General features: G+C 34.1%; 3 protein-coding genes and 1 pseudogene across 3 annotated transcripts; all 4 read right to left on the reverse strand.

Moving 5' to 3' along the window:
- Positions 1–3654: 3654 nt before the first annotated feature.
- On the reverse strand, positions 3655–4164 carry LOC120150551. Its single transcript, XM_039163225.1, has one exon. It carries the CDS (start codon positions 4162–4164, stop codon positions 3655–3657), a length of 510 nt encoding a protein of 169 aa, XP_039019156.1.
- Positions 4165–6158: 1994 nt separating this feature from the next.
- Positions 6159–6716, reverse strand: LOC120150377 (auxin-responsive protein IAA33-like). The gene is made up of 2 exons (XM_039163064.1): positions 6334–6716; positions 6159–6237 (listed from the first exon to the last, which is right to left on the reverse strand). Exons 1-2 carry the CDS (start codon positions 6714–6716, stop codon positions 6159–6161), a joined length of 462 nt encoding a protein of 153 aa, XP_039018995.1.
- Positions 6717–9475: 2759 nt separating this feature from the next.
- Positions 9476–12687, reverse strand: LOC120150444 (annotated as a pseudogene).
- A 13358-nt stretch (positions 12688–26045) lies between these two features.
- On the reverse strand, positions 26046–26768 carry LOC120150446 (E3 ubiquitin-protein ligase XBAT32-like). Its single transcript, XM_039163138.1, has 3 exons — positions 26378–26768; positions 26237–26296; positions 26046–26124 (listed from the first exon to the last, which is right to left on the reverse strand). The coding sequence occupies exons 1-3, from the start codon at positions 26570–26572 to the stop codon at positions 26071–26073; spliced, it is 309 nt and encodes a 102-aa protein (XP_039019069.1). The 5' UTR covers positions 26573–26768; the 3' UTR covers positions 26046–26070.
- Between the last annotated feature and the right edge of the window lie 1128 nt (positions 26769–27896).

Raw genomic sequence — 27896 nt, forward strand, 5'->3', positions numbered from 1 at the left:
AAGCAATAGAACGTATCGGGTGTAAACACATCTATCGAATTTATAAGTTTTATCTCGAACGTCCAATTTCCAAAATGTGATCAAATAACTTAAAAAAACTATTTGCTTGTAACCTTTAAACAATGAAATGTTGTTGGTAAATATACTACTGAAAAATGAAAATGTTAGCATTTAGTATATCAAATAATAAATAAAATAAAAGACCATGATTATTGTATTGTATAGATAACTGTCTTAAAAGTAGATTTATATGAATATAAATAATTGTCTTAAAAGTAAATTTATTTGAAACGATGTAATCGTAAAAAACAAATGTCGTTCCTCAAGGTTCTTAAAATCTTTCGAATTTCGTATACTCGCAATAAGAAAGCAAAACTCAAATAATATTGTTCTTTTTAAAATAGAAGATTATTGACGGCTAGAGGAAAGAAAAAGAGAAAAATATATATAAAAAAAAAATGTGTAACACCCAAACCAGGTCGAGATCGTATTAGTCATCAAAATGATCCAAAATAAAATGTGCCTAAAATCGTGCATTTCTATTTATTTTTCTTTTAAATAAATCAACCTTCACACAACAAAGGAAGCATTACAAAATTAAAAACACATCATAGTAGACAAAATTAAAATTCTAAATGTTTCCACGTAAATCAAAATTCAAGGGATTGATCTTTTCTGTAAAGGATCGATTCTTTTAAAAAGAGATGGATTGATCCCTTTCCAAAATTAAGTAAAAGAAGGATTTAACTTACACTTAGGACTTCATTTAGGTGAACAGCCTAATCTTAACCCCTCCTTTAACACCTTGCATTGCAAATGAATACATCAACCCAAGACACTCACTGATCCTTGTTGATGAGAAGATTATGTTTTAAACGTTTTGCATAATGAGATTTTAAATAAAAAAAATAGTTAATCACTTCAGTGATTCCGTGTGAAATTTGTATCTTTTGATTTTTGATCGAATTGAATTTAAGTTGTTACATTAAACCTAGTTAATATTAATTATCATTTATATCACATCATATTATTACATAACGCATATCATTCTTTACATGTCAGTTAATAATTTTAATAACAATTTTATGAAGATGAGACGTGATTAATATATGCCGATAGTTTGGAGATGAAATAAGAATGTTTAAAAATTTAAATATCAATTTAAAATAAGAATCATAATTTAGAAATAAAATTAAATATTCAAAAATTTCAGTAGTAATTAATATTTCGTTGAAGATTTTGGAATAAATGGTCAAACATGTTGCACCCAACATAGAAAGGGACTAAGGGAGTTCAATTACTTACTCTTTTGCTTTCATTAGGAGAGATTATAATTGCTCGCATTATCATTGTGGACAAACTAAGTACATGGAGCACTACTACGTACTCAAACCCACTTTGCTTCATGCATCAACTAAATTGATCTTTATTTCCGCATGAAAATCTACCATCAACAACGCCTCCCCCCACCCTTCAGTAATATCATCATGACTCTCGAAGTCATGCACGGTAGCAATACCAAACCAAATACGACGAGTAGTGGGGTCCTTGACTAAATCTCCTAGCCATTATCCTACTGTAATAATTCTTGCTAAGAAGAATGCCCACGTTGTGGCAATTCCACCCAGAAGGTAATGGGTTACCTCTACAACACGTCATTGTACAATGCTCAAGGCTCTAGGCTGAGTAGCAAGAGCAACTTTTAATTTATTATGAGCCCAAACGATGGATTCAATAAGTTTTTGCCAATAACCACGTCCGCTGAATAGAAACATTAAACTAAAAGCCCATACAAAATGAACTCCTAAGAAAAGAAACTCAAATGCAGATAATGAAGAACCATAAGACTGAATTACATGGGATGCTTGTGCCCATAAGAAATCGCGGAGCCACCCATTAATAGTAATAGAGCTCTGTGTAAAAATTCCTCCTGTGATATGAGTTACCACCCCTTGATCACTTATACTACCTCAAACATCTGACTGCATTTTCCAACTGAAATGAAATATTACTACCGAAATTGAATTGTACATCCAGAATAGTCCTAAGAAGACATGATCCCAAGCGGATACTTGACATGTCCCCCCTCTTCCAGGCCCGTCACAAGGGAAACGAAAACCGAGATTTTCTTTATCCGGTATCAAACGCGAGCTGCGAGCAAATAGAACACCTTTCAAGAGTATCAATACCGTGACATGAATTGTAAATGCATGAATGTGATGGACCAAAAAATTTGCGGTTCCTAATGGAATAGGTAACAAAGCAACTTTGCCACCTACTACCACTAAATCTCATCGTGGTAAATTTGAACCGATTCGCTTTACATATTTGATTTCGGTGAGTGAGTCTTTTAGCCGGAATTTTCTATATATACAAGGACTCGAACTTGAAACATATTTAAGTGATATCAAGGTGTTTACCACTTTAATCAATCCCGTCAGTTACCATCAACACCTGTAAGAGGAAGTCAGGCTCAAATATTCATGATTGCTCATCAATGATTTTTCAGTCTTAAATCACTTTTACACATCAATTAATATAGTATGAAGTCGAGTTTAACTTAATTAATTATAGTTATATGTTGTCAAATTTGTTATGTTTCATCTGGTTAGTAAGAGCTGGACTCCCTACATTTACCCCCCTAATTATGATATTTTTAAAGTAATAGTAATGTCATATGCACTTCTAAATATAAAGTGGTTAACAACTTAGAAATTAAACTAATTTTATTGCTATTAAACTAAATAAAGTACAAAAGAAATGAAATGGTAACTTCGCTAAAAAAAACAGCAAAAGCCTTAGATAACATGTCTTACTTAATTAGTGTCTTTACCATGCGTATTTTAGAGGGACAGATATATCATTTTATGTTAAAAATAAACTTATAAAATTTTAAAAGACGAAAATAAATTATTAATAGAAAATATAAAGAAAATATTTATATTATATGAGAATTTATTTTATTTAAGGGACGATTGTCTTTGATAGTCCCCTTCAATAAGGTAGTCGAATAGTGAAATATCAATAGTTATATAACGGTAATATCATTTGAAGTGTGAAGTAGAATTACATAAATAATGTTAGATTATTACTACAATTTAACGAGTAACAATCAATTGTGACATTAGCGTGCCGTTACTCCCATTTTTTATTACAATAAAATTTAAAAAAATATCTTAAAAATAATAATTATTATGTTTTCTAATAAGTTGTACGAATTTTTATAAAAAAAGCATCATTATAATATTTATATTAATTATAATAATATTTGTTATATTTATAATAGTAATAAGCATATTATAATTGAAAACGCGACAATAACTGTAACCCCAATTTAAATTCGTGCTCTCATCTATGAAAAGCCTTCCCAAGCAAAATCCACCGGCGAAAATGAACATCCGAAAAATAAAACTAGGCTTGAGGCATCCACAACGACGTGACTACCGCAACGCTACTATGATCTCTGCAACTCAACGCTTTTAACAAACTCCAGCAAAAAGAATCCTTGCCGGAGCTCCGGTTACAGCACAGTTTTTTTCCGCCATCTTCCATAGTTGGAAACATAACGGACGGATTACGACGGTACTGTCGGTTTTTGATATCTTTAAGCTCCGTTTCCGGTGGAAATTTGACCATTCCAAACATGAAAACATATCACCTTCGTTTATTAACTTTCATCGCCGAGGCTTCGGGTTTTCTGGCGCTTCTTGTTGAAGTATTCCTCTCCATGTCATAACGTCGAAGCTTTCTATAATCCAAGGAACGACTGTTTCTGAGAATTTTAGTGTAGTCTTTCGTGATTTCCGAGCGAGTTATAGATTCGCTGGGTAAATCGGAGAGTGACTCGGATCGTTTGTGTAAAACATGGGTTTTCCTGGTTTCTTCAAAAGAATAATCTTTTGGTGTTTGTTGGTTCAGAGGAATGAGTTTTCCGCAGAAGATTATGTCGTCAGCTGGGCACATGTCGAAGCTAAGATCGCTGATAAACTCGAAGAACTCAGGGGCAGCCTCGGATAATGATCTTCGAGTTCCAGACACTTTTACCAAGAGATCATTTTCTGGGTTGTTTTTGGTATCTGAAATTGCTTCTTCTTCTTCTTCTTCTTCTGCGTCTTCATCATGGTTTTGATGAAGATGATGAATATGAGCAATGTTTTGTCCCATGTTTATATATGTTGGAGACATGGACTCAGAAAAAAAATTGGAAGATTTGACAGGAAGAGGCAAAGCTTTCGACAGAAGAAAAAAGAATGCTATGTGACATATATTAAGCCCATGGAAGTGGATAGTAATATCTTGTGTTTTTGTACATCATCATTAATGGCATCAATGATAACCATTGCTTGTCCATTAAGCCTGTTTCTCCAACACCAGATTGATTTTATATAATGTAAATAATCATTGACTAGAACAAAGTATACAAGGAAGACAACTACACTAAAAACTCTAATATCGGGAGTTTAACTATTTTCATCTACGAGAACCAAAGTTAAGGGGTTGTTGTCATCCCTTGAGGTTCGAGTTCGAACACAACATTTATAGGGATATAAGAACATTCATTATCAAATGAATAATAATATTTTTGAACGGATACTAACTCAAAGTGTATCCATTCCTTAACCTCTCCTGGTAAAGGTTGTATAAAACTTACAAGGAAGTATAGCAGGTTCTTAATGTTGCACTGTAAAATGTTTCTTCTAATGTCACCGGAACTACCATTTTTATACATGTCAGGATATAGTAGCTTATTCTTTCTGAATTAAGCATTAAACTAAGAATACCTTTGAGCAATAGCATGATCGTGTTATGGTTGCAGGCATTCGACCTATCCAATTAAATTTGCATGGTCGAGGATCTTATCTATTATGTTATTTTATTTACATACAATTACAACGTACTCATAATAATAATTGGCGTTATATTAATTACGAAGCTTTTCATGAGGTGTTATCGATGAGTGATTATGGTTGCATGTCTCGCCCAACGTATATTTGATGCGTTGTTGGGTGGCAAGCGCCCATTTCGTACTCCTCCGAACGTTTATTTAGGTTGGTGCCTTCCTTAGCAAGCGTTCTTTAAACATCATATCCCCATTACGGTGTTTGCATGTTGATTTTATACTTGTTTTCATTCGCACCTCTCCCGAGTTTGCCTTATTCAAATGCTATTTTCTTGATTTAAGACAATAAACTCGTTTGAAATGTGAATTTTTGAATGAAAATGAAGTGTTGGGGATTGTTTTTATGTTTCAAAAGAATCCGGCCCCTTAATAAATTAATTCTGAATCATTATAGGTCAAATATGTTAATCTATAGATCCTTCGAATTTGATTAATCAAACTATGTGGACTGTTAGTTATTGTGCCACCGGAAAATAATTCGATGCTACCGTTGGACATAAAACCAAAACTACTTGTCATTAGATGCTCACTATTCCAAATCAGCAGAGCACACACCAAAATTAAATATAAGCAGATTAACTAGAATTTGTTTTCTGATAGTCGTATGCTTTAATTAAAAAAATACAACAGTCTAGCTCTAGAAACCCAAAACTTGTTCCAACACTTGTATTAATGGCAATGTGTGTCAGATAAAGTAATAATAATAAGTAGTAAACTTCGAATATTAATGAAAAAATTGTCTCAATTCAGACTATTTTGGAACTTACGAAAACTGGGATTTTTCTTTACATGCCCTATGCCAGAGGTCGTTTCATCTGAAAACATAGCAATGCATTGACGATCAATGAGAGAACAGAACATTTCAAGATCCCACTGAAAATGGGATTTTTCTTTACATTTACATATATATATATATAAGGCCATCCATAAACATGAGGAGAAAGAGAAATACATCATACAACTAAAATATAGGTATAATATCAAAAATTAACTTCAATATTTGATTAAATAGTCATTTTAGTCGATATATTTAAAATATTTTAAAACTGTTATATTTTATTTTTAAGTAGAAAATTCCCTCTAATAATGAAAATAATTAGTCAATAAACGATTAATATTTCAAAAAAAATTATTTTTTATAAAAAAACGTAAAAGACTAAATTATTCTAAAAAAATAAGAATTAAAACGACTATTTTATCTAACTTTTCAAGATTTATGACATCGATATATTGAAATGATTGTGAAAATTCCAACCAACTATGCCCCTCCTCTTCCTTTCCTTGAGCTCCCCTTGGCCGGCAGTATCCGGATTCTCTTAGCCACGCGTACAAAATTCCTGTTCATTTCAATACATATACACAGTGCAACAATGATTAAAGCCTGGGTCAAAATCAAAGTTTTTAGAATGAAAAAGAAATGGATGAAGAAGTACTGCCAATCAAGGTCTCCTGCAAGAAGAAGATCGTTTTCCATGTCTTCATATGCAACGAGGTGACCGGGAACAGCATTGGAAAGATCAAGATCATTGTCCGAGGTGACTCCATCATCGTCCACAAACATCTGCCTGAGAGCCTTGGCGAGGCTTTGGTAGCTTCCATGCTTGTGGAGGCTGATGCGCTGACAGATAGAGCGTCCTTCGAGCACCACGGTCACGAGGGGGACGACCGTTGAAACAAGATCATCGTCATCGAGACAAGGGAAACAACGCCTAGGATTAGACGACAAGCTTAAGTGTGAAGAAGAAGAGACGAATCTGGTGTTTTGCCATATTCTTTTCAAGTTGTCTTGTGATCTTTTGGACTCAAAGCTGTTCATCTTTCTCTCCGAGAGAGGAAAAATAGTTTGGGTGGTTGGCTTTGTAGTTGATAAATAAAGGGAGAATTATGAATCACTTGTACTTGTCTCGGAACTACATACAGCTTAGAAGCTCAAGATTTTGGTCTGCATTCAAAGGTAAGGGGATGGACAGTCTAATTTAAGGTAAATGTGATGAAAGTTAATATTTTAGATTCAACGCAACTTTAAATATTATATTTTTACTAATATTTCGGTTGAATATAAAATGTTACGAATAATATACTATTTTCGATTGTTAATCGAAAATGTTATGAAGAATGTAACATTTTTTGTTGAACTAAAAATATTAGAAAAAATATAACATTTTAGGTTGCGTATAACTTAAAATGTTATGATTTTTATCACATTTTTTGTAGGGTCTCAAAATCATCGTTTTTTAACCTTAAATTAGATTGTCGTTCCTTAGACTTCTCCAAAGGTCATTTATGTTGGAACAAGAAAAACAAATGTGTTTTTTTATCTATAAATATTATTGGATAAAGTACTTATTTAATCTTCTATCTATTTTCATATTTTCATTTTGATTATCCAATTGTTTTTAAGTCATATCTAATATTGCATTTTGGTCAACATTAAAAAATTAACAAAAAAAAATTCTAAAATGCCATTATAAAATAAAATTACCTTTTTTAGTCATATTATCATTGAAAATAAAATAAAAATTATTTAATTGGGCTGTATTTTGCTTGAAATTACCTTTTTGTATAGTAGAATTTGCTTATAATAATAATAATAAATTGGCAAAAAGGTAACTTTCACCTATGTAGCAAACTTAATTAATTATTTTTGTTCTTATCGTATTTTCTCATCAATTTAGCATTCGAAGTTGTTTAATAGCATTCTATACTTTACCCCTAATTTAAAACCCTAAATTGAGAGTTTTAAGTTAAATATTAAGGTTTAAGGTTTAGATGTTATGGTTTAGAGTTTAGGGTTATCAATTTAAGGTTTTAAGTTAGGGGTAGAATATATAATTATGCAATTAAACAATTTTGAATGCTAAATTGATACGAAAATATGATAAAAACGAAAAAGATAAATTGAATCTACTACATGAGTAAAAGTGATCATTATTCTAATAAATTATTATTATTATTATCGTGGGTAACGTGATAGAGTGCGTGAAGTTAAAGCAAGCTGATAAAGTTTTAATTGGTAAATAAACAAATAAAACAAATAATTAAAAGTGTAAATTATGTATTTAGTTATTTATCTATTATTTAGTTTTTGTTTTGATCATTTAATTATTTTTTTAAATCATGTTTAACATTACGTTTTGTTTTGATTACATTCATTAAAAAATTAATAAAGGTGTTGACATGGTACTTTTTTATTATTTTCGATGTTGGTTTAATATTATCTTTTGGTGATACATCAACATCAGCGTTAATTTTTTAACGATGAGTGATCAAAATAAAATCAAAACATTATGTTAGATATGTTTTTAAAACTAATAATAATTAGATAACCAAAATAAAAACTAAATAACAAGTTAATGACACAAATAGATGATTTACCCAATTAAAAATCAAAACTGTAACAAGTTCTTGTAAATTGAAACGCATGGGCAACAGACACGACCCCGCTGCGGTCGGCGAACGGCTCGCTTCTTTGACTCCCATAACGGTTGGGAACTTCACGTCATTTTGCATTTTTTTTAAAACTCCATTGAATCTTGTTTTAATGAACACAATCCAAAATAAGTTTAAATTTGCATAAATATTTTTTTATAAATCCGAAATAAATATAAGGTATTATTTGTTTAAAAACTTTCAATCAATTGATAATGAATGCTCATACTCTTATATAAACAATGTTCGAACCTAAAACTTCAAAAGATAACAACAATCCCTTAACTACTAATGTCGATTGGTTCATGTAAATTTATGCAAATATTTAACTAATGAATGAAATTAAAATGTGTATATTAACTTGGTACAAGAGAGTGGTTGCATACATAATTTGGCTTCCCCATGCGCATTGAGGATGATTTGCACATGTTTTAACACAAAACCAGATAAATTATGCACATTATTAACTTCATCCATAAAATAATCATACAACTTTGTGACTTCTAGGGCTTAGCTTCGGCCTAGAAGGTTTTATATAGACCATGTGAATGTGATCTAGGTTCACTAAGTCCACTTGTGTTGGTCTAAACTTGTTGCCTTCAAGAAGACCCACCTCTAATATATTATTATCATATCGCAGAATCTTAAACGATTATTGTATCACATTCAGCATGTTATCGCTCAATTCAGACAAACGTCAATTTTTTTTTAAAGGAAAATGATGAGTTTAGAACATATAAATAGTCAAGTGACTATTTTATAATTTTTAATAGTCGAAGGATTCAACAAAGCAATGTCCTATAGTCGGAGGATCAATTTGTAACTTGTAATAATCAAGAGACTCAACAAAATAATGTCCTATAGTCGAAGGACTATTTGTGTACTTTACCCAATAATATAAATGAAATTAAAAAATAATAAACATTTCTTAAGTTAGGTTAGGAGTTTGAATCCTAATTTTTACGAATGTAACAAACTAAATTAAAAGGATCGTCCCCATAATGAACTTCTACAAAACTTGATCCGAGATAATCAATCAATAAATCAGATATTGATGGTTAAACCAAAAAAAAAATTAATGAACATCGAAGACTTGCATTTTATGTAACCAAGAATCTATATGATAAACAGGTAACTGTCTAAATCATGTGAATGCCAAGCTGAACCCGTTGGTTCATTTTATAATAACCGGTAAAATACATCCTTTGCATTTACACAACCAGGAACCATTATCAACATGAATTTTCAGTTAAAATTATAGCCAAAATTAGAGGGAGCAATCCACCATTATCGGATAGAAACAAAGAATGTAAAAGAAAAACACAAGAAATATCAGCATGCATTTCCTGTAGTTACACATTGATTAAATGTTGAGAACCACGACCTTCTGCCCTCCGAAACCGAGCGTATTAAGCCTTGTAAATTCTGGCCGGTGGGGAAGGGAACTAAAGGACTAGTATTCGGAGCTCCAATGCAAAGGTTATGGTGGATTTTCATCGATGGGAAACTCTGACGACTTATGCTGCAGAACGAAGATCCGGGGTGAGAAATTTGCGTGCAATGAACCGTGGGCTTGCAAAGTGGGGTTGTCATGGAGGTTGGTTCTGGCATCTCACTAGAACATGTGCAGAAAGATAGGGACAAACTTGTTCTTACAACTGCCTTAGCTGTTGGTTTCGTTCCAAGAAGCTTGACGAATGATACTATTCCGTGCCGGCAGAGGACAGGCAATTGAGCCAGTCGGACCTTTAGCTACATTCGTAGTGTTATCTGTAGAACAGAGGTATAAGGCACATTGTGTGCAGAAATCATGATCACAACCTGCACCATGGGCAATATAACAGTGAATTCTGATTTCAGTAACATCTGGTATATGTCCCATAAACATCAATGAAAAAAAAAGAATTCCGACACTTTGACATGAAAATTCAGGGATGTAACGAAGAAATGGATTTCAAAGTATGCTGTATGGATCGAAGTGCACATTAAGAGAAAAGGAATTTTTACAGTATCATTAGCAATTCTAACCTGATTTCAAAATTCTCAAAATTGACATTTCTTCTCAACCTCACCTAACTCTATTTGTCCTTGAAGAAAAATGTTTCTATGAATGAGTCTCTCTGCGACAAACCCCCCCCCCCCCCTGAATAACGTGTGTGATACCATTTCATCTCCTCATCCCCTTACAACTAAAATCCATATCAATTCATGTAATCCTATAGACTACATTGATACCAGTGATTAAAACTGAAATAAATATGCTGTGGGAGGATCTGTTACATGAAATGATTAAGTTACCTTCTGCAGCTACCGTACACTGCATATCCAGGCATACAGCACAGGGATCCTGGCACGAGAACAAGTAATCACCAGTCCTCCATCCACTTTCTCTTCATAAGACAAAGTAGGGTGAAAAGGTTTAGTTCATAAACTAGGACCTGATATTTAATTTGCACCTCAACAGAGTTTGTCAATTTCTTCAACTCGAGGAACTACCATCCTTTTATGCTGTTCGATGTTGCTCATTCCACTGACGCCGTTAATAGTAATTTCGTGAATTTTTAGTTTGTGGAATTTAACTAATCAAATATGTAGACTATCTGAAAAGAAATGTGTGAGATTCCCTTGAATGCTCCATTTTACTATAGGAGTGTAGCACCACAGAAGAGAAACCTTATACAAAGTTCTCTTTTAAAATGAAAGAATATAAAACAAAATAAAGGGGGGGGGGGAATGAAATCCAAATAATTTAATTTAATCCGAAACTTGATGCAAACCTAAATCCAACGAATGCAAAATCTAAAGGAGACAACAATCTTAGATCTATCTAGTTGATTTCTTGCCCGACTAAAACAATTAAATAGGACAACATCGAAACTTTTACAAGTTACCTATACCTATTTAATCCTTCTTCTGATAAAAGATAGTATACATTACCAACTTGAATCCAATTAATACTGCATCATAATTAGAAGTATACCACAGAATAGGGCAAATTGAAACCTGACATTGAAAGGGAAAGATTATTTGTCAGCAAACTTCGGGAAGAGAAACGCTAGTCTTCCTACAAATCTTGTTTGGTTGTTGATCACATTGGATTCTAAATGGCTTGAAAATTAAAAGGGAAACCGGGGAACAGGCAAGGACTCGGAAGTAAATAAATTAAGCGAAAGACACAAGGACTCGGGAGTAAATAAATTAAGCGAAAAGACACTTCAAAGACAATCAACAGTATTTTGTTCTATAACTTCCACTAAAGTTGGTTCAGTCAAGGAAAGGGGAATTGGGAATTAACCACAGCCTAGAAGATAATCTCTGAGCTTGTTTGAGAGTTGATGAGTTAAAACCTCGAAGCAGAAGGATAAGTCTTCAAGACATGAAGATTTTGCTACTGTGTATACCTTAACCCTATAGATAGAATCTAAAAACCAATTTGTAATTGCTGAACGAATCACAGAGAAAAATAAAGCTAGTAGTAGATGTTCCCTGAAATGTGTTAGTTGTCACCCTTTCCCACAATTCTGTAATGATGATGCACTTTTTTGAGCTAGTATTGGACAATATAGATACAAAGTTTTTCTCGAGTTTCTTCTCTAACTCTTATAGTGCTTCTATTATTAATAAAATTAACAAACTGCAATCCTATGAATATGATAAAGGGTTCACAGATCAACACCTCATATGCAAAATCTAAGACTCTACAAGGTTATACAAAAGTATATAGCTAAGAGTATTGATGAAACAGCATAAACGGTTTTTCACTCACCTAGCGATTTTAACAATGCTCATAAGGGGAAGAGACAGAAAGGGCGAAGGAAGAGCTTGTGATTGATCTTCAGGCTGATTGCTGAGGATTTCCTCAAGCCAAATTTTATGCCATGAACGGGCGACCATTAAAGGACTCCACCTTGAGGTAATAATTCAAAAGCAAGAATAAGTCAAATCTGATTATTCATCAAGATAGGGTTTGGAAAAAAATAACGACATATAATAATGGTTCTCTCAATGAGTTTAAGGAAGCAACAAAGACTAATGAGATATCCAGGCGTCTTATTTTGTAATAAAGGTTAACTTTCTTACATGATTTCTGCTTTTCATTAACAATTCAAACTTGAAACAGAAAAAAATAATCAAAAAAGTTTTTCCCCAAGTGAAGATACCATTGCTAAAACAAGAAACAATGAAGCATAGCATTTAAACATAATAGAAGTAGCAATAACATACCCGTTCATGTTTGTGGAAGTTATACTGGCACCCATGGCTATCAAAATCTGAAGCACCATACATCAAAATTATAAATTGGAAATTGAAAATAAAAATAAAAATAAATAAAACATGAATGATATTGATACTTATTTAGATTCTTCTCATTCCTTTTTTCCCCCCTGTGATTTGGGTGGTTGTAATGCTGCACAAAGAAAAGACATACCTCACAACATTGTGCGTTTCCGCCACAAGCAGCATAGTGAATAGCAGTGCTCCCTGGACCTGAAAGGTAACAAACGTAACAAGGCTATTATTTTAGGAGAAAAATAAGGATAATATAAAGAGTTCAATAGCATCTGAATTTTCATACCTATGTACCTATAAACCATAACATTCTAAATGATCCTCTAAAAGGCCTTGCTGTCTGATCGGATTGTAAAGGCGTTACTAAAGAATATAAAATTGACAGGGACATGAAAAGGAAAGTCAGTATGCTGATACAAAGCCTTTAGAAAAGGATGGGTGGGGTGAGCTGAGGAGTTTTACCCATTAAGGGATATGAAACTAACTGCTTCAAGTATTTATGTACAAGTTCTTATCATATAGGCAGAAGTGTACGAATCACCAATAGAAGGAAATCGACCGATATATTGTAATTTTGATGTTCATTGGCAACTTGCAGAACAAGACCAAATGGAAAAGAAGGGGAAAAAGAAGTGCAAATGAAGTACAACAATTACTGAAAAAAAGACAACCGATGCATGAGGAAAGTGCGATGCAGAATCAATTGGTTAAAAATTGATTTTGCTGTTTTTGCTCGACGAAAAATAGCTACAAAACCAATAGAATGTGAATCAAGCAGGGACTTGGGAAATAGCACATTTAAATTCTGAATACCTATCAGATCAACCGTCCTTCCATCTTCCACAATGACCTCAGTAACAGAAGCTCCCAAATCTATGAGCACCTGAACACTTTCAACCTGGCCATTCAACGCTGCCATATGAACAGCAGTGACACCTCCGTCGGCAGGTTTATTAATAACCTCGTGAAGAGCACTGGAAGATCAATATGAAATGAGAATGGATGAAAACATAAAAGTAGATATAAGAAAAAAAAAGATGTTTGACATAAATTACCTCTCATTGAAATCTGAAGTAGATTCTTTATTTTCTGATTTATCCGATAATATCTTCCAACAATCGGAGAATCAAGGTATATAATCTGCAAGGAGGAGCCTTATGCAACGAGAATTACCATCCAAGGCAGCCAAGTGGAGTGCAGTACCCCCATTAAGATAATCTGCCCTGTGAATCTAAAAACCATTGCAGCACAAACTTCACTTGTTATGATCCAATGTTACTCAAGTTTGAAAACTATACAGATGTATAGCAGTGGGGAAATAAACGAGTAATTTTCATATAATCACATTAGCGAGAATGTGAAATAAAAGCGGAAAAATAATACTCTAAATTTATAACGGAGTTCAGTCAATTTTGACTACGGCTCGGGATTGCTGCAGATCTTTTACTAAGGAGAGAAAATTTACAGGTGTTTACAAAATACTTACGACTCACAAGAAAGCTCTCTAGTATTGGGAGAAAGAAATGATTTAGGATGATTTTGAAGCTACATGAGTAAGGGTATTTATAGTTGAAGCTTAAGAACTAATATTTGAAAATACCCTAAAGTACAGAGACTAAAGTACAATAATCCCAAGCATGAAATTCAACAATTTCTGCCCACTTGCACATAAAGTTTCTTCTTCCAGCAAACCAACCGAAAATTGCTTTGAATCTTCAACAATTGTTGGTTGGCTACCGAATTGACTTTTAACAATTGTTTGAATCTTCAACAATTGTTGGCTGGCCACCAAATTAACTTTTAACAATCTCCCACTTCAAGACTGATTTTAATCTTTCTTCACACCTCGATCAATATAGTAGCATTTCTGGTCTTGTTACTCTAGTATGCCAACTGAAGCTGAATACAACTTCAGTTTGTCCGTAGTCACCATCTTTGTTAACATATATGTCAGATTTTGAGCTCCACAAATCTTTTCAAGTTTCAAAATCATATCTTCCAGAAGAGACCGGATAAAATGATATCGCAATTGTATGTGCTTCATCCTGGAATGAAAAGGTGGATTCTTTGCTAGATGGATAACACTTTGACTGTCACAATACAAGATATTGTTTTCTTGTTTCTTGCCTAACTCTTCCAAGAAACTTTGGAGCCAAACCATCTCCTTGCTAGCTTCCGTAACAACGACATATTCTGCTTCAGTTGTGGAGAGAGTAACTATCTTCTGTAGTTGAGAAACCCAACTCATTGCGGTTCCTCCTAGAGTATAGACATACCTTGTAATGCTCCTTCTGATGTCAATATTTCCGGCTAAGTCAGTATCTACATAGCCTGTCAGTATCGTATCTCCACCTTTGAAATAAAGTGTTTTGTTTGTGGTACCCACAGATATCTGATGATCCATTTGACTGCTTCCTAGTGTACATTGCCCGGATTATTCATGTACTTACTAACAGCTCTCACTGCTTGAGTAATATCTGGTCTGGTACAAACCATGACATACATCAGACTTCCAATTGCTGAGGCATACGACACCTTCACCATATGTGCACGTTCTTCCTCCGTCTTTGGTGACTGTTCTTTAGAGAGTCTAAAATGAACACCTATAGGTGTACTTACTGGTTTAACATCATGCATGTTGAACCTGGAGAGTATTTTGTTGATGTACTCAGCCTGTGATAACATCAAAGTCTCCGACTTTGTGTCTCTCTTGATCCTCATCCCAAGAATCTACTTTGCAGCGCCCAGATCTTTCATTGCAAACTGCTTCGACAATTTTTTCTTCAAGTTTATAATCTCTTGCATGTCTAAGCCTACAACGAGCATGTCATCAACATACAACAATAAAATAATGAAGTTGTTGTCGAACTTATTGATGTAGCAACAACGATTTGTTTGGCATCTGGTAAAACCATTGTTACCCATGAAGCTATCGAACTTCTTGTACCACTGTCTAGGAGCTTATTTTAAACCATACAAGTTCTTCTTCAACCTGCATACCAGGTTTTTCTTGTCTGCCTCTATGAAGTCTTATGACTGCCTCATATGGATTTCTTCCTCCAAATCACCATGAAGGAAAGTTGTCTTTACATCTAACTGCTCAAGATGTAGATTCTCTACAACTACAATTTTCAACACCAGTCTGATTGTAGACAACTTCACAACTGGAGAGAAAAATTCATTGTAGTCAATACCTTCTTTTTGCTGAAAACCTTTGACAACCAATCTTGCTTTGTAGCGTTTGCTCCCATCGTGCTTTTCTTTGATCCTGTAAATCTACTTGTTATGGATCGCTTTCTTGCCTGATGGTAATTCAGCTAATTCTCACGTCTAATTTGACATAAGTGAGTCAATCTCATCTTTCATGGAAGACTCCCACTTGACTGAATCCTCCACCTGCATTGCTTCATCATAGCACTTTGGTTCACCATTGTCAGTTAGCACCAAGTAGTGCAAAAAAGGTGAATAACGCTGGGTTGGTTTAGGAATTCTGGAGGAACGTCTCAGTTCTAGTGTGCTTAGTTCTTCTTGAGCTGCTTCAGGACTGATCTGAACATCATTTCCAAAAATCTCCTCAAACTTAGCAAATTCTTTTGTTTCAGCTTTGGTATTGGTGCTACTTGATTCTATGGTTGACCTGTCTTTGTACATCACATTCTCATTGAAAATAACATCTCTGCTTCTGATGATCTTTCGATTTTCATAGTCTCAAAATCGGTAACCGAACTCATCACCATCATAACCAACAAAGACACATTTGTTGGACTTGGCATCAAGTTTACTTCTTTCAGCAGGATTTATGTGTACATAAAAAATACAACCAAACACTCTTAAGTGTGAAAGGTTTATTTCTTTTCTGCTCCAAACTTCCTCTGGTATTCCATCATCCAAAGGAACTGATAGCCCACGGTTGATCAGGTAAGTTGCAGTGTTGATAGCTTCAACCCATAGCAATTTGGGCAAGCCGACATGTATCCTCATGCTTCTAGCATGTTCATTCAGAGTTATGTTCATACACTCTGCTACGCCATTCTGCTACAGTGTCATGGGAACTGTTGTCTCCATCTTGATCCCATTGTTTACGCAGAAATCTCTAAATCTACTGTTTCTGTACTCTCCTCCATTATCAGACATCAACCGATTGACTTTCAAACCAGTCTCATTTTCCACCATGGCCTTCCATTTTTTGAAGGTATCAAAGACTTCAAATTTCTTCTTCAGAAAATAAACTCACACCTTTCTTGTAGAATCATTGATGAAGGTGACATAATATAGTGAGCCCGCAAGAGATGGAACTAGAGATGGTCCCCATACATCAGTATGAACCAACACTAACTTTTTAGCCTTTGGTGTCATGTCAATCTTTGCAAAATTGACTTTCTTTTGTTTGTCAAAGATGCAATCCTCACATAGTCCGACATCTATATTCTTTAGATCCGGCAGTTTCCCTTTTGACAAAAGTGTCTTCATCCCTTTCTCGCTCATATGGCCAAGCCTTTGGTGCCATATATTTGATTTTCCATCAGCATCTGCTACTGTAATGATATTCTCTAAATTTGAGGTTACATAGAGAGTATCAGTCTTCTTACCACGAGAAATGATGAGTGCTCCTTTGGTAATCTTCCATTCACAGCCTGAAAAGGTTGTAATATATCCTTCTCCATCAAGTTGTCCTACATAAATCAAATTTATTTTGAGGCCAAAAATATGTCTCACTCATTTCAGCTTCCAGGTGGTCTGGTTTGGCAACTTTAATTGGATGTCTCATTTTCCGACGATCTTCAAGGTTTCATCATCAGCTAGATGAACCTTCCCAAAATCACCACTAAAATAGTTCTTCATGATTTCTTGGCATGGGATGGAGTGGAAAGATGCCCCTAAATCCAAGATCCATGATTCAATCAGACTGTTGACGCTTAGAATCATGGTATCAACTGTCTCCTCTGTCATATTGGCAAATTCCTGTGCGCCGGTATCTTTCTTCGGTGCTCGGCAATCTCTTTTAAAGTGATCATTCTTGCCACAATTATAACAGTTACAATATTTCTTTCCCGTTCTTGATTTCTCCTTCTGAATTTCGATCTGCCACGATTTAAATTTCTTTCTGAAGTCCTCCCTCTAGACTCCGTGTGCAAAGCTGGGGAGCTTGATGCTTTACCCGATTCTCTCCGTCGAATTTCTCCACTCAATACCAGAACCTGAACATCGTCGAATTTCAATTTACTGTTTCCCGACGAGTTGCTGACTGCTGTAACAGTAGCATTCCAACTGTCTGGTAAAGATGATAAGAGAATTAAAGCTCAAACTTCATCATCGAATTCAATTTCCACGGAACTCAACTGGGTTGTGATTGTGTTGAGTTCATTTAGGTGTTCAGCCACTGATGCCCCTACCGCCATCTGCAAAATTGAATAATTGTCTCATCAAGTGAACTTTGTTTGAGGCTGACGTCTTCTCATACATATTGGAGAGAGCCGCCATAAGACCCGCCGTGGTCTTTTCCTTTGCTATGTTGAAAATAACATTGCGAGATAACGTCTGTCGGATGACTCCGATGGCTTGTCTGTCGAGAAGAGCTTAGTCTTCATTCTTCATTCCATCTGGTTGCTTTCCTGAGAGATGTTGATATAGATTTTTCTGGTATAGAAAATCTTCAATCTGCATCTTCCAAAAGCCAAAGTCTGCACCATCGAACTTCTCAATTTTCACATTCCCTTCGTCTGCAACCATCGCTTCCACTCGAATCTGGCTTCTTTTGGATTGTTTCTAACAATTTCTGCGAACCACCGTGTATTAGAACACCTCCGTCGATAAACTCGTATCGCCGACCAAATTTTACTATTCACGAAATTTACTATTCATATGAATAGTAACCTCACAGAAAAATCGACAAAATTAACCACCAAAAGCTCTGATACCAGTTGTTAGGAAATAAATGAGTAATTCATCTATAACAACATTAGTGAGAATGCGAAATAAAAGCGAAAAAATAATACCCGAAATTGATAATGGAGTTCAGCCAATTTTGTCTACGTGTAACCCCCTCAGACTGATGCAGGTAACCCGATCCGATCTAAGTTGTCACACCGGAGCGACCCACTGTAAAAATAGTAGAAAATTTAAAACTTTTTATCATAACATGTAAACTCATAAAATCATTTATCAGTATTCAGAAATAAAACAGATTTTTAGACTCGTATATATAAAACAAAATATAATTACATGTCCCCTAATCACATGTACCACACTCTACAAACAACGCCGGAAGAACTCCTTTACTGAAGTCGATAACTAAACTGGTACAATTCTTTTACCCTGCAATAGTGAGTAATAGAGTGAGCTTTGGAAAGCTCAGTAATACAGAACTACCAGATGATGCTGAAGAACGTGAAGATACAGATAAACATATATTTCCTTATCGGTTCAGATATCTACAAATCTTTATGTTGAGAAGAGATTCTACTAGTATTTCAGGTAGTAACAGACAGTGAGCTTTCAGTTCAGAGAAATATTTCGGATGACTGAGTTCAGGAGATCATAATAGGTTATCTAGTGTGTTCCCGTAAAACCAGTGAAAAGATACAGATCTTTTTAAAATATATATTTTTTAAAACATAACAATACCCCCATCCTTTCACAATCTGTTTGTATAGGTTCCCCAGAACCATACACCCAACCCACACAACCTGTAAGGCCCTGAGCACAAAGCCAAAGAACCTACAAAAATACTTCCTCCAAGAATATCCCCCAAATAAAACATTTTTCCGTCAGTAAACGGAGATATCAGAAATCAAAACAGAAGTCAGATCAGATATCAGAAAAGAATCCATATCAGAAATCAGAACAGAATTCAGATCAGAAATCAAAACATAATTCAAATCGGAAATCAGATAAAACATTCATGTAATTAGGGAACACACTAGTGTTTACAGATATTATTCAGATATACTGGATAATCTTATCAGGTAGAGAAACACAGATCTTTAGTTTACCAACAGAATGTCGGAAGTTAAAATCACTTTTGGAAGAGTTTGTTAGCTGACGGAATCATCAGTTAATCAGAATGTGATTTATCGGGATCATATCTTATTCATACATTTTTCGGAAGCTCTACGTAATCAGAATGATATTCAGAATCCTTTACATCTGAGTTACTTGTATTTTCAGATATAACCATACTAATTTAAGCTGATAAGGGAAAATAACGATTCAGGAATATTACAATCTATGTCGATTGATCGGATTAACGAATAACTCGATATGAATAGTTCCCATAACTAATGCTTGTCGACTGGTCAATTCTTTGTCCTCCCAGGGTATCTACTTTTTAATACCTAAAATTCTTATCCATAGATCATCTTCGGAGTCATCGTTGAATAGATCTTCCAATGTTCTTTATTTAATTCCCACGCTTCTACGATATCATGAAATGCTGGCGTGCTTGATTTGTAGTTCATGAGCCATAAGAAAGTACATTATGTAAGTTCATTGGCATTCCTAGACTCATCCAAATCACTTATTTAATCATCAGTCATTGAGCTTACTTAGTTCACTTAGTATTTAAGTCTATTCCCGTTACTTCAAAGTTTTCCAGAGTAATTCAGATGTTTCTAAATTTCGATACATATTGTACTTCCGTTCAGTTCAATTTGGTATTCGTAGTTGATTTGTCTAACGAATAACCACTTCCAGAATTATCATCGATCCAAACTTGAAGAGATGAACAAGGATTCGAGTGGTATCTATGTTATTTAGGTACTGACATAGCATTAGCGTTGGTCAACTCACTTAAGTTGAGTTCCATAATTTTTATGGGTAGTACAACACCCATTTATTTGGATTCCTTAATTAAATCCAAGACATTTACTTAGTCTAGGCCGTAAGGGCATTTTGGTCATTTTGGTGCTCAATGTTTTTCCATTCATTTCAAAGCTTGAGGATATCTATTTATTATTGAGCTTGGTGATATTCTTGAGTCATTTCTATTATAGGTGTATTTTGGTCATTTTACAGATCTAGGGTATTTCAATTATTTCCTTCCGTCCGGTCTTATTATTTAATTAAAATTTATCATATTCTTCAGTCAATTCGAACAATTCTGTCAAAGAGCGCTATCGATAATTTATTCTTCAAGTATTTACTCATAACTCGGAGATTTACGGATTATTAGGAATTTTCTCTATAAACGTGTGAACTTAACGATGAAACAAATAATTCATCGATTTAGGCATGACTTCTTGAGTACTTTTCCATTCATGATCAATTGGCTACTTTTCACTCTCAAGGGAAATTTCATAATTTCTTAACCATATATTTTCGGTGTTAAACTTTTAACAAGGATAATATAATTTAGAGATCCTAAGGTTAATTGTTTTCCCGGATAATCTCTGAAGTTGAAATTATTCCTTATCAAACTTCTAGTAATTTGTACAAGCCATCTTGGGTTTAGAAATCGGTTATCCAGATTTTCTAAGCAAATCTAGTATTTTATATACACATCAGTAATTTCATCAGATCAATATTTCTTTAAAACTTCTTATCCAACTTCCATGGTCAATTCTTGTTTTTTTACAACATAAGGGTATTTTCATGATTTTACCTAATTGAAGTTTTCTCATAATTTATTATCCAACCACCTTTAATGAGATAAATTATAATTTACATAATCAGGACTGATTTGTAACACCCTCAACCCATATCCGACCCGGATTCGAGTCCTAGGTGTCACATTGACTTTTCAAAACATTTTCCTTTACAAGTGGATAAAAATCCAACTCACAATTCGATAAAATGAATATTTTATCATTAATTGACATAAAGGGGTTTTACAAAACATATCAGAGCTTATACTATTCAAATCTTTATACTACATGCCAACTACATTCTATAAAACAAAATGCATATATTTAATATATTTTTAATCCGATATTCGTAAGGAATATGCTGACCTGTCTTGCTCCTCTTAGATTCTCTTCTTGCTTCTTTAACCTACGTGTGAAACAATCACACACTAAGTCTATGACTTAGTGAGGCTTATAAAACATATAATATAAACTAAACTTCTAACAATGCATATGAATAATTAATGTTATTATAACATACATCTTCATGTACACTTCATAAAATGAATACATACATACACAAACCTTATAATATCACATATGAGTTTTACTATTTCATATTCCTATAATCATTTAATTCACACTACTTAGCTTATATCACATTCTACTATCTTCATTTAAGTTGTTTACTTACCCTATTCTTAATCCTGTAATTTTGATCACAATCCTACATATCTTATATCTCATTTCTATATGTTTCTATTTAACATTTCACCCATAAATTCTCATTACATATTCTAATATCCTAATTTCTTATATTCTCTTAATTCATTCCTCACCCAATCTTCATTTAATAAACATATATTTGCATAACTTATTGTTATTTGATTCCTCTGATATTCTCATATGATTTCTTAGATTCTTATACTAAATTTCATATCCCTTACTAATTTAGCAAGTTTAGTTCACAGTTCTATTTTAAACGTATATATCTTCCTCCACCACTTATCTAATATCCTTTTATACTTATCTATATACCTTTTCCTTTAATTAATATACTATCTGCTTGGTCTCAATTCTCATTAATCATATAGTTCACCACTTCCTTATCTATGTATATATATATAGCGTTCACTAGATTTCTCATGAAATTACCTCTAATATATCATATAATTATATTATATTCACTTACATTCCCATATATCATATCAACATATTTCACATAGAACATATCATATATACAATAAATGAAACTCATACATTCACATCCAAATGTTCAATCACATATGACAATCATGTTAATTTCTGTATATTATTTCTTTATTGGCCTATGTATATCTTGGAGAACTAAAGATATGTGAGTTCATTGAGGTTGTGCACTGATGCTGTTACCACAGCTCGAATAAATTCCCACTAGGGGCACTGTATATTTGTCCTGAAGGACAACTCTTTAAGAACCATACACATAATACAATGGACCAAATAAGTGTACCGAAGTACCACATATATATTCCACAGAATTACATATATGTCCCGAAGGACCACGTAGAACCCTTGACTCTTGGCATGCCAACTATACATCTAGCTCTCATGACACGTAACATGGGCATCATTATTATGTTTACCATATATTCATATAGCCATATCACAAAACATATGTTCTTATCATATCACTCATACTCTCATAAATCATATCCACATGACTTATCTTATAAACATATGTTCACATACTTTAGCTTACTTCACCTTCCATATATTCATACCATTCATTGTCACATAATTGATATATTAATCACATAACAATAACATACATTCACACAGATCATACCACATATACAATAATATATCACAATTATACTCATATCAATAACATGTTTATATGTATGTTAATATAGGAAATAGACTTGTCACAAGTCTTATTTTCATTCATCATAATATATCAACTAATACACACTCACCTTAGCCTTGCTTGCTTTGACTCGATCCTAACTTTTGGATTGTTCCGGAACAAGATTACGTTCTATATCTACATAATAATACATTGATACATATCAGTCTATTAATTAATATATTCTAATCTATCACTTCTTAGAATAAAAGAAACGTTACTTTCATCTCTTAAATAATGTAGGTATCGATGCACTCTACAGTGTATCAATGCATCCTTTAACGACTGCATCGATGCACTACTTATGCATCAGTATACAAAATTGCATTCGATGTTTTCATCTTAAGGGGGTGCATCGATGCACTAATTGCATTCGATGTTCATTTATTTGAGAGTGCATCGATACACATTGAAGATGCATCGATGCACACAACCCAGAAATTCCATTTTAAGCACGAAATTCACTCTCTTTTCATCTCAACTCTTCATCTTTAACTTCCTTTAATATTCCTAACTTTCATACACACACTTAAACTCATTTCTACTCAATAATCACTTCTTTAAACTCAACATCCTATCCTTTATATAGCATTCAAGAATTACACTCAATTTCCAACATGCTCTAAACCTAATTCTAATACTTCATATTCCTTAATTTAACCATGTACAAGTCAAATTCATCTTCAAACTCTATTAACTTATTCTATTTCAAATATTCACTTAAAAAACTCATTTTTCTTAATTTCTCATAACTTGTTAATCTTTGAGTTTTAAGCCACCTAAAGCTTTCCTTAATCTTTCTTAACATCCCAAGAATCAAAACAAGCTTTAAAACGAAAGAATTAACCAACTGAAGACCCACTTACCTTATACAAGACTCCACGGTGGAGAGGAGAAAGAAGAAGACTGAAGAAGGTTCTGTAATAGAGGGACATAACTAACAAAATTAAAAACTCAAAATGCCAATTTAATACTTAGCTACCAAGGCAAGTGACCAAAATAATCTTATTCAAACCATTAGACAACATTCATAATTATATAGAAAATAGTAGACAAGGTTGAATTCTTACCAAACTTGGATGACTCCTGTTGTGATTTACCCTTAATCCTTTATTAAATTTTTTCCCCTAAAAACCACCTGCATTGAATCATTCCACCATTTTTTTATTCCATTACTTAATATTCAAAGCTTCAAGTTGTATTCTGTAGATGAACAAGGGAACCTCGTCGATATTTATTTGAACGCCGCCGACTACCGCATCAACCGTCGTCACTGGTCGTCTTCTGAGAACCAACATACATGGTTCGAATCACCTCAATCTCCTCATCACTTTTAGTATTCCACTGTTCATCTCCATCACCGCTTACTCTTACCAAATTCCGCTTTCCCATCTCGATGAGTTGCATATACACCTCATGGTCGAGCTTAACAGAGCTAAGCAAAGCAGATGAAACGCAAGAATTCTCTTCAGGGGATATTGCCGAAGTGGAGCGACATGAGAGGGTAGAATCGTCGAGCTAAGACATGGAGTGAGCGATGAGGGTAGCGACCGATGTTTCTTTCCAAAGATCCTACTTCTTTTGATCACACCAAATAATGTTACACCTTTTTACAACGAAGTGGAAACCCCAACAGCTACCCAATTAAAACCTATCATTTGTTTCACCTTGTTTTGTTCTTTACGTCTGTTAATAGCGCAAACTAAGGTAACCGAGAACTCAAGGCTTTGAGACTTGTTCACGAGCTGATGCATGCTCAACTTCACAGGTCTTTTAACTAAACCAGTTACTTCAAGGGTCATGTAATCCTAGAAAGCTATAAGAACCAAGCACCGGCTGTAGTTTTCTCTACGGTAGAATCAGAATCAACAGACGGCGCGGAAAAAGAGGAATCAGGATCAGTAGCCATAGATTGCCATCTCAAATTTAATTTGTGCTTCGTATGAACGAATCTACGACTCAAATGAGGAGGCGAAGGCTTTGGCGTACAAGAAACCACCAAGAATCAACTCAAACCAACCATCCTTGAGAAGAAGAAAGATGTTCGACCTTGATTTGCACTTTTTGCTCTCAATTAAACCTCGTATCCAGTGGTGTGATTTTTCTAAAAGATTTACAGAGAAATCGAAGCAGACAAAGAGAAAACATTAACTCTTGAAGCAAATGTGAATGGCGAAGATGAATCAGAAGCCGGTAATGCTGCCAATTAAGTGGAATCATAAGGTTACCTGCTTTTTTTATGGATATTTTAGTTCCCTAGACAATGACTTCCATATTTTTTTATTATATGAATGGAGATTGTTGTTGGGGAATAACAAAGCAAATAATTTCTTTAATTGATTTCCAGCTTTGGTGGATACTGGCCGAAAATGAAAGCTGGAAGCAATGGGTTCCAAGCAATGCCATTATCATTAATCTAATCACATCTCACCCAACAATTTGTCCACTTCTACCTACTCTATCATCCTCAATTTGTTTAATAATATAATGATATGATAAAATAATTATTTGCCAACCAACTTCATATCATTTCACATATTTAAACTGAAAGAAATCTAACTCCATATTGGGGTGTGACACTACGTATCCGGACTGCTGCAGATCTTTTACTAAAGAGAGAAAATTTACAGGTGTTTATAAAACACTCACGACTCACAAGAAAACTCTCTAGTATTGGGAGAAAGAAATGATTTGTGGTGATTTTGAAGTTAAATGAGTAAGAGTATTTATAGTTGAAGCTTAAGGACTAATCTTTGAAAATACCCTAAAGTAGAGGGACTAAAGTAAAATAATCCCAAGCATGAAATTTAACAATTTCTGCCCACTGGCACCGAAAGTTTCTTCTGCTAGCAAACCCACCGAAAATTGCTTTGAATCTTCAACAATTGTTGGCTGGCCACCGAATTGACTTTTAACAATTGTTTGAATCTTCAACAATTGTTGGCTGGCCGCCGAATTAACTTTTAACACAAGTATCAATCTTATATTGACCCCAAAGAGAATCAAGGTTTGAACAACCTCCAATGGCCATATTGGCAAGCTTGTATCAGAGCATTCTGTAAGAAACAATTAAAACAAACAATATAACCCATGAATTAAGTTTGAAAAAACCCTAAAAGCCACATGAATGGTCATTAGTTGGAGTTTAAGTGACAAAAAATGTATTACCTGACCCCTATAGTTTCTGAGATTGATATCTACTCCAGACTCAAGCAAGAGTGAAACTATCTTATTAAAATGAACAAAAAAATAACCATTATGATTGATTTGCAAGATACATTTGCAGGCTGAAATTAAGGCATTGAATACCTCATAGTGGCCTTGAGCAGCAGAGTAATGGAGAGGCGAGTTTTGAGCTCCGAAAGTCGAATACCTTGAAAGCCTTGGATTGTATTCCAATAAAGCCTTGGCTTCTTGAAGATCCTCATCTCTTACTACTGAAACTAATCGTTCCCCAGATGCGGAACATCCAAAGGAATTCCCCACAATGCTTAGAAATCTCATGGATGACCAAAGCCAACAAGTTTGTTCTCAATGCCTTCAAAATAAAATAAAAAAATGGTGGGGCAATACAGGATCTCTCCTAAATCATAATCCTCAAACCATCCAGAACTAGCGAAATAGACCAAACCAATAACAACGAAGCCATCAAAAACACATCGAAACAGAAGTTGTAACGATTAATGCTTCACTTCGGATTGAAAGAAGAAACTAAAGCTTCCACAGTCAAATTCCCATCCATTGAACATTTAAAATCTTCAGAATCTCCACTCCCTCAAGTAGAATTATCTCTTCCAACAAATACCCTACTCCAAATTCATCAGAAAGAACCAAAATCTGCAGAACCCAATTACAGATACTCCATAAAGAATCGAAATTTGAAATAGCCTGATCAAATTAACATATTTTCTTTTTCTTGTGTGGGTGGGTGGGCGTTTGGGGGGGGACAGTTGATCAAAGTTGAAGCCTTGTAGAAAAGGACTTGACCAGATGGCTGATATGTTTGTACTTAAATGTGGAATGATGGGATGGGGATAAAGTGATACACAAACTGAAATTTGCTACAAATAAGTAAAAGGAAAAGAACAATATAAAATGGGGGAGATGTTTTTATGAATACAACAACCCTTTTACTCAGCCTCAATCACCAAATTGACCTGTCAGAAGTACTTTGTAAATTAATACTCTAAATTAATACAGGTTTAATATAAAAAAAACTCAAATTATATAGACAACAACCCTTTTACTACAATCTCAATCACCATTTGAAGTGTTTTTAAAAAAATTAGTGTTTTATTAAAAAAATTATTAAAATAAAAGGATCATTGTCTATATAGACACAAATTCAATATTTGCAAAGTCGATAGAGATATTTTTCCCTCAATAAATTGTAGGTGAACTCTTTGATCTTAATATAAATATCGTTAATGAATAATACGTGAGTGACAATCTATAATTATTTATACAGTGAAAAAATGGAGAGATTTTAGTGACAATGTGTGGTTCATCCCTTTTAATGACGGTGTATGAGTAATCTCTAGATATTTTTTGTCCTGATGTGGATGAGGGAATCCACTAAAAAAGAGAGTCTCCTCTCTTCTCGGTAAAAAGATATGAGGATTTATTTTCTTTGTACGTGATGATACAAGTTGTGTAATGATATGAGAGGAACAATCTTCTTTTAGCATGCTTTGCTTAGGTTACGATAGTTTACCCTTCTATCATATTGGTTATTTAGTAAGAAGACAGTTTCTTTCGGAATGATCCCTCTAGAAAGAATGAGGGGTATGTCACATTACATAGTGACATGATTGATAATCACTTATGA

This window comes from Hibiscus syriacus, unplaced genomic scaffold, assembly GCF_006381635.1.
Source record: "Hibiscus syriacus cultivar Baekdansim isolate YM2019G1 unplaced genomic scaffold, ASM638163v2 tig00111022_pilon, whole genome shotgun sequence".
NCBI classification, from domain to species: Eukaryota; Viridiplantae; Streptophyta; class Magnoliopsida; order Malvales; family Malvaceae; genus Hibiscus; species Hibiscus syriacus.

Bases quoted from the DNA above. Each gene is read 5' to 3' on its own strand.
- LOC120150377 (XM_039163064.1), bottom strand. From the start codon at position 6,716: ATGAACAGCTTTGAGTCCAAAAGATCACAAGACAACTTGAAAAGAATA. The intron at 6,238-6,333 runs GTACTTCTTCAT...TGAAATGAACAG, and splicing joins GCAGGAGACCTTGATTGGCA to GAATTTTGTACGCGTGGCTA.
- LOC120150551 (XM_039163225.1), bottom strand. From the start codon at position 4,164: ATGGGACAAAACATTGCTCATATTCATCATCTTCATCAAAACCATGAT.
- LOC120150446 (XM_039163138.1), bottom strand. From the start codon at position 26,572: ATGAGATTTCTAAGCATTGTGGGGAATTCCTTTGGATGTTCCGCATCT. The intron at 26,297-26,377 runs GTATTCAATGCC...CATTTTAATAAG, and splicing joins CTGCTCAAGGCCACTATGAG to ATAGTTTCACTCTTGCTTGA. The intron at 26,125-26,236 runs GTAATACATTTT...TGTTTCTTACAG, and splicing joins TCAGAAACTATAGGGGTCAG to AATGCTCTGATACAAGCTTG.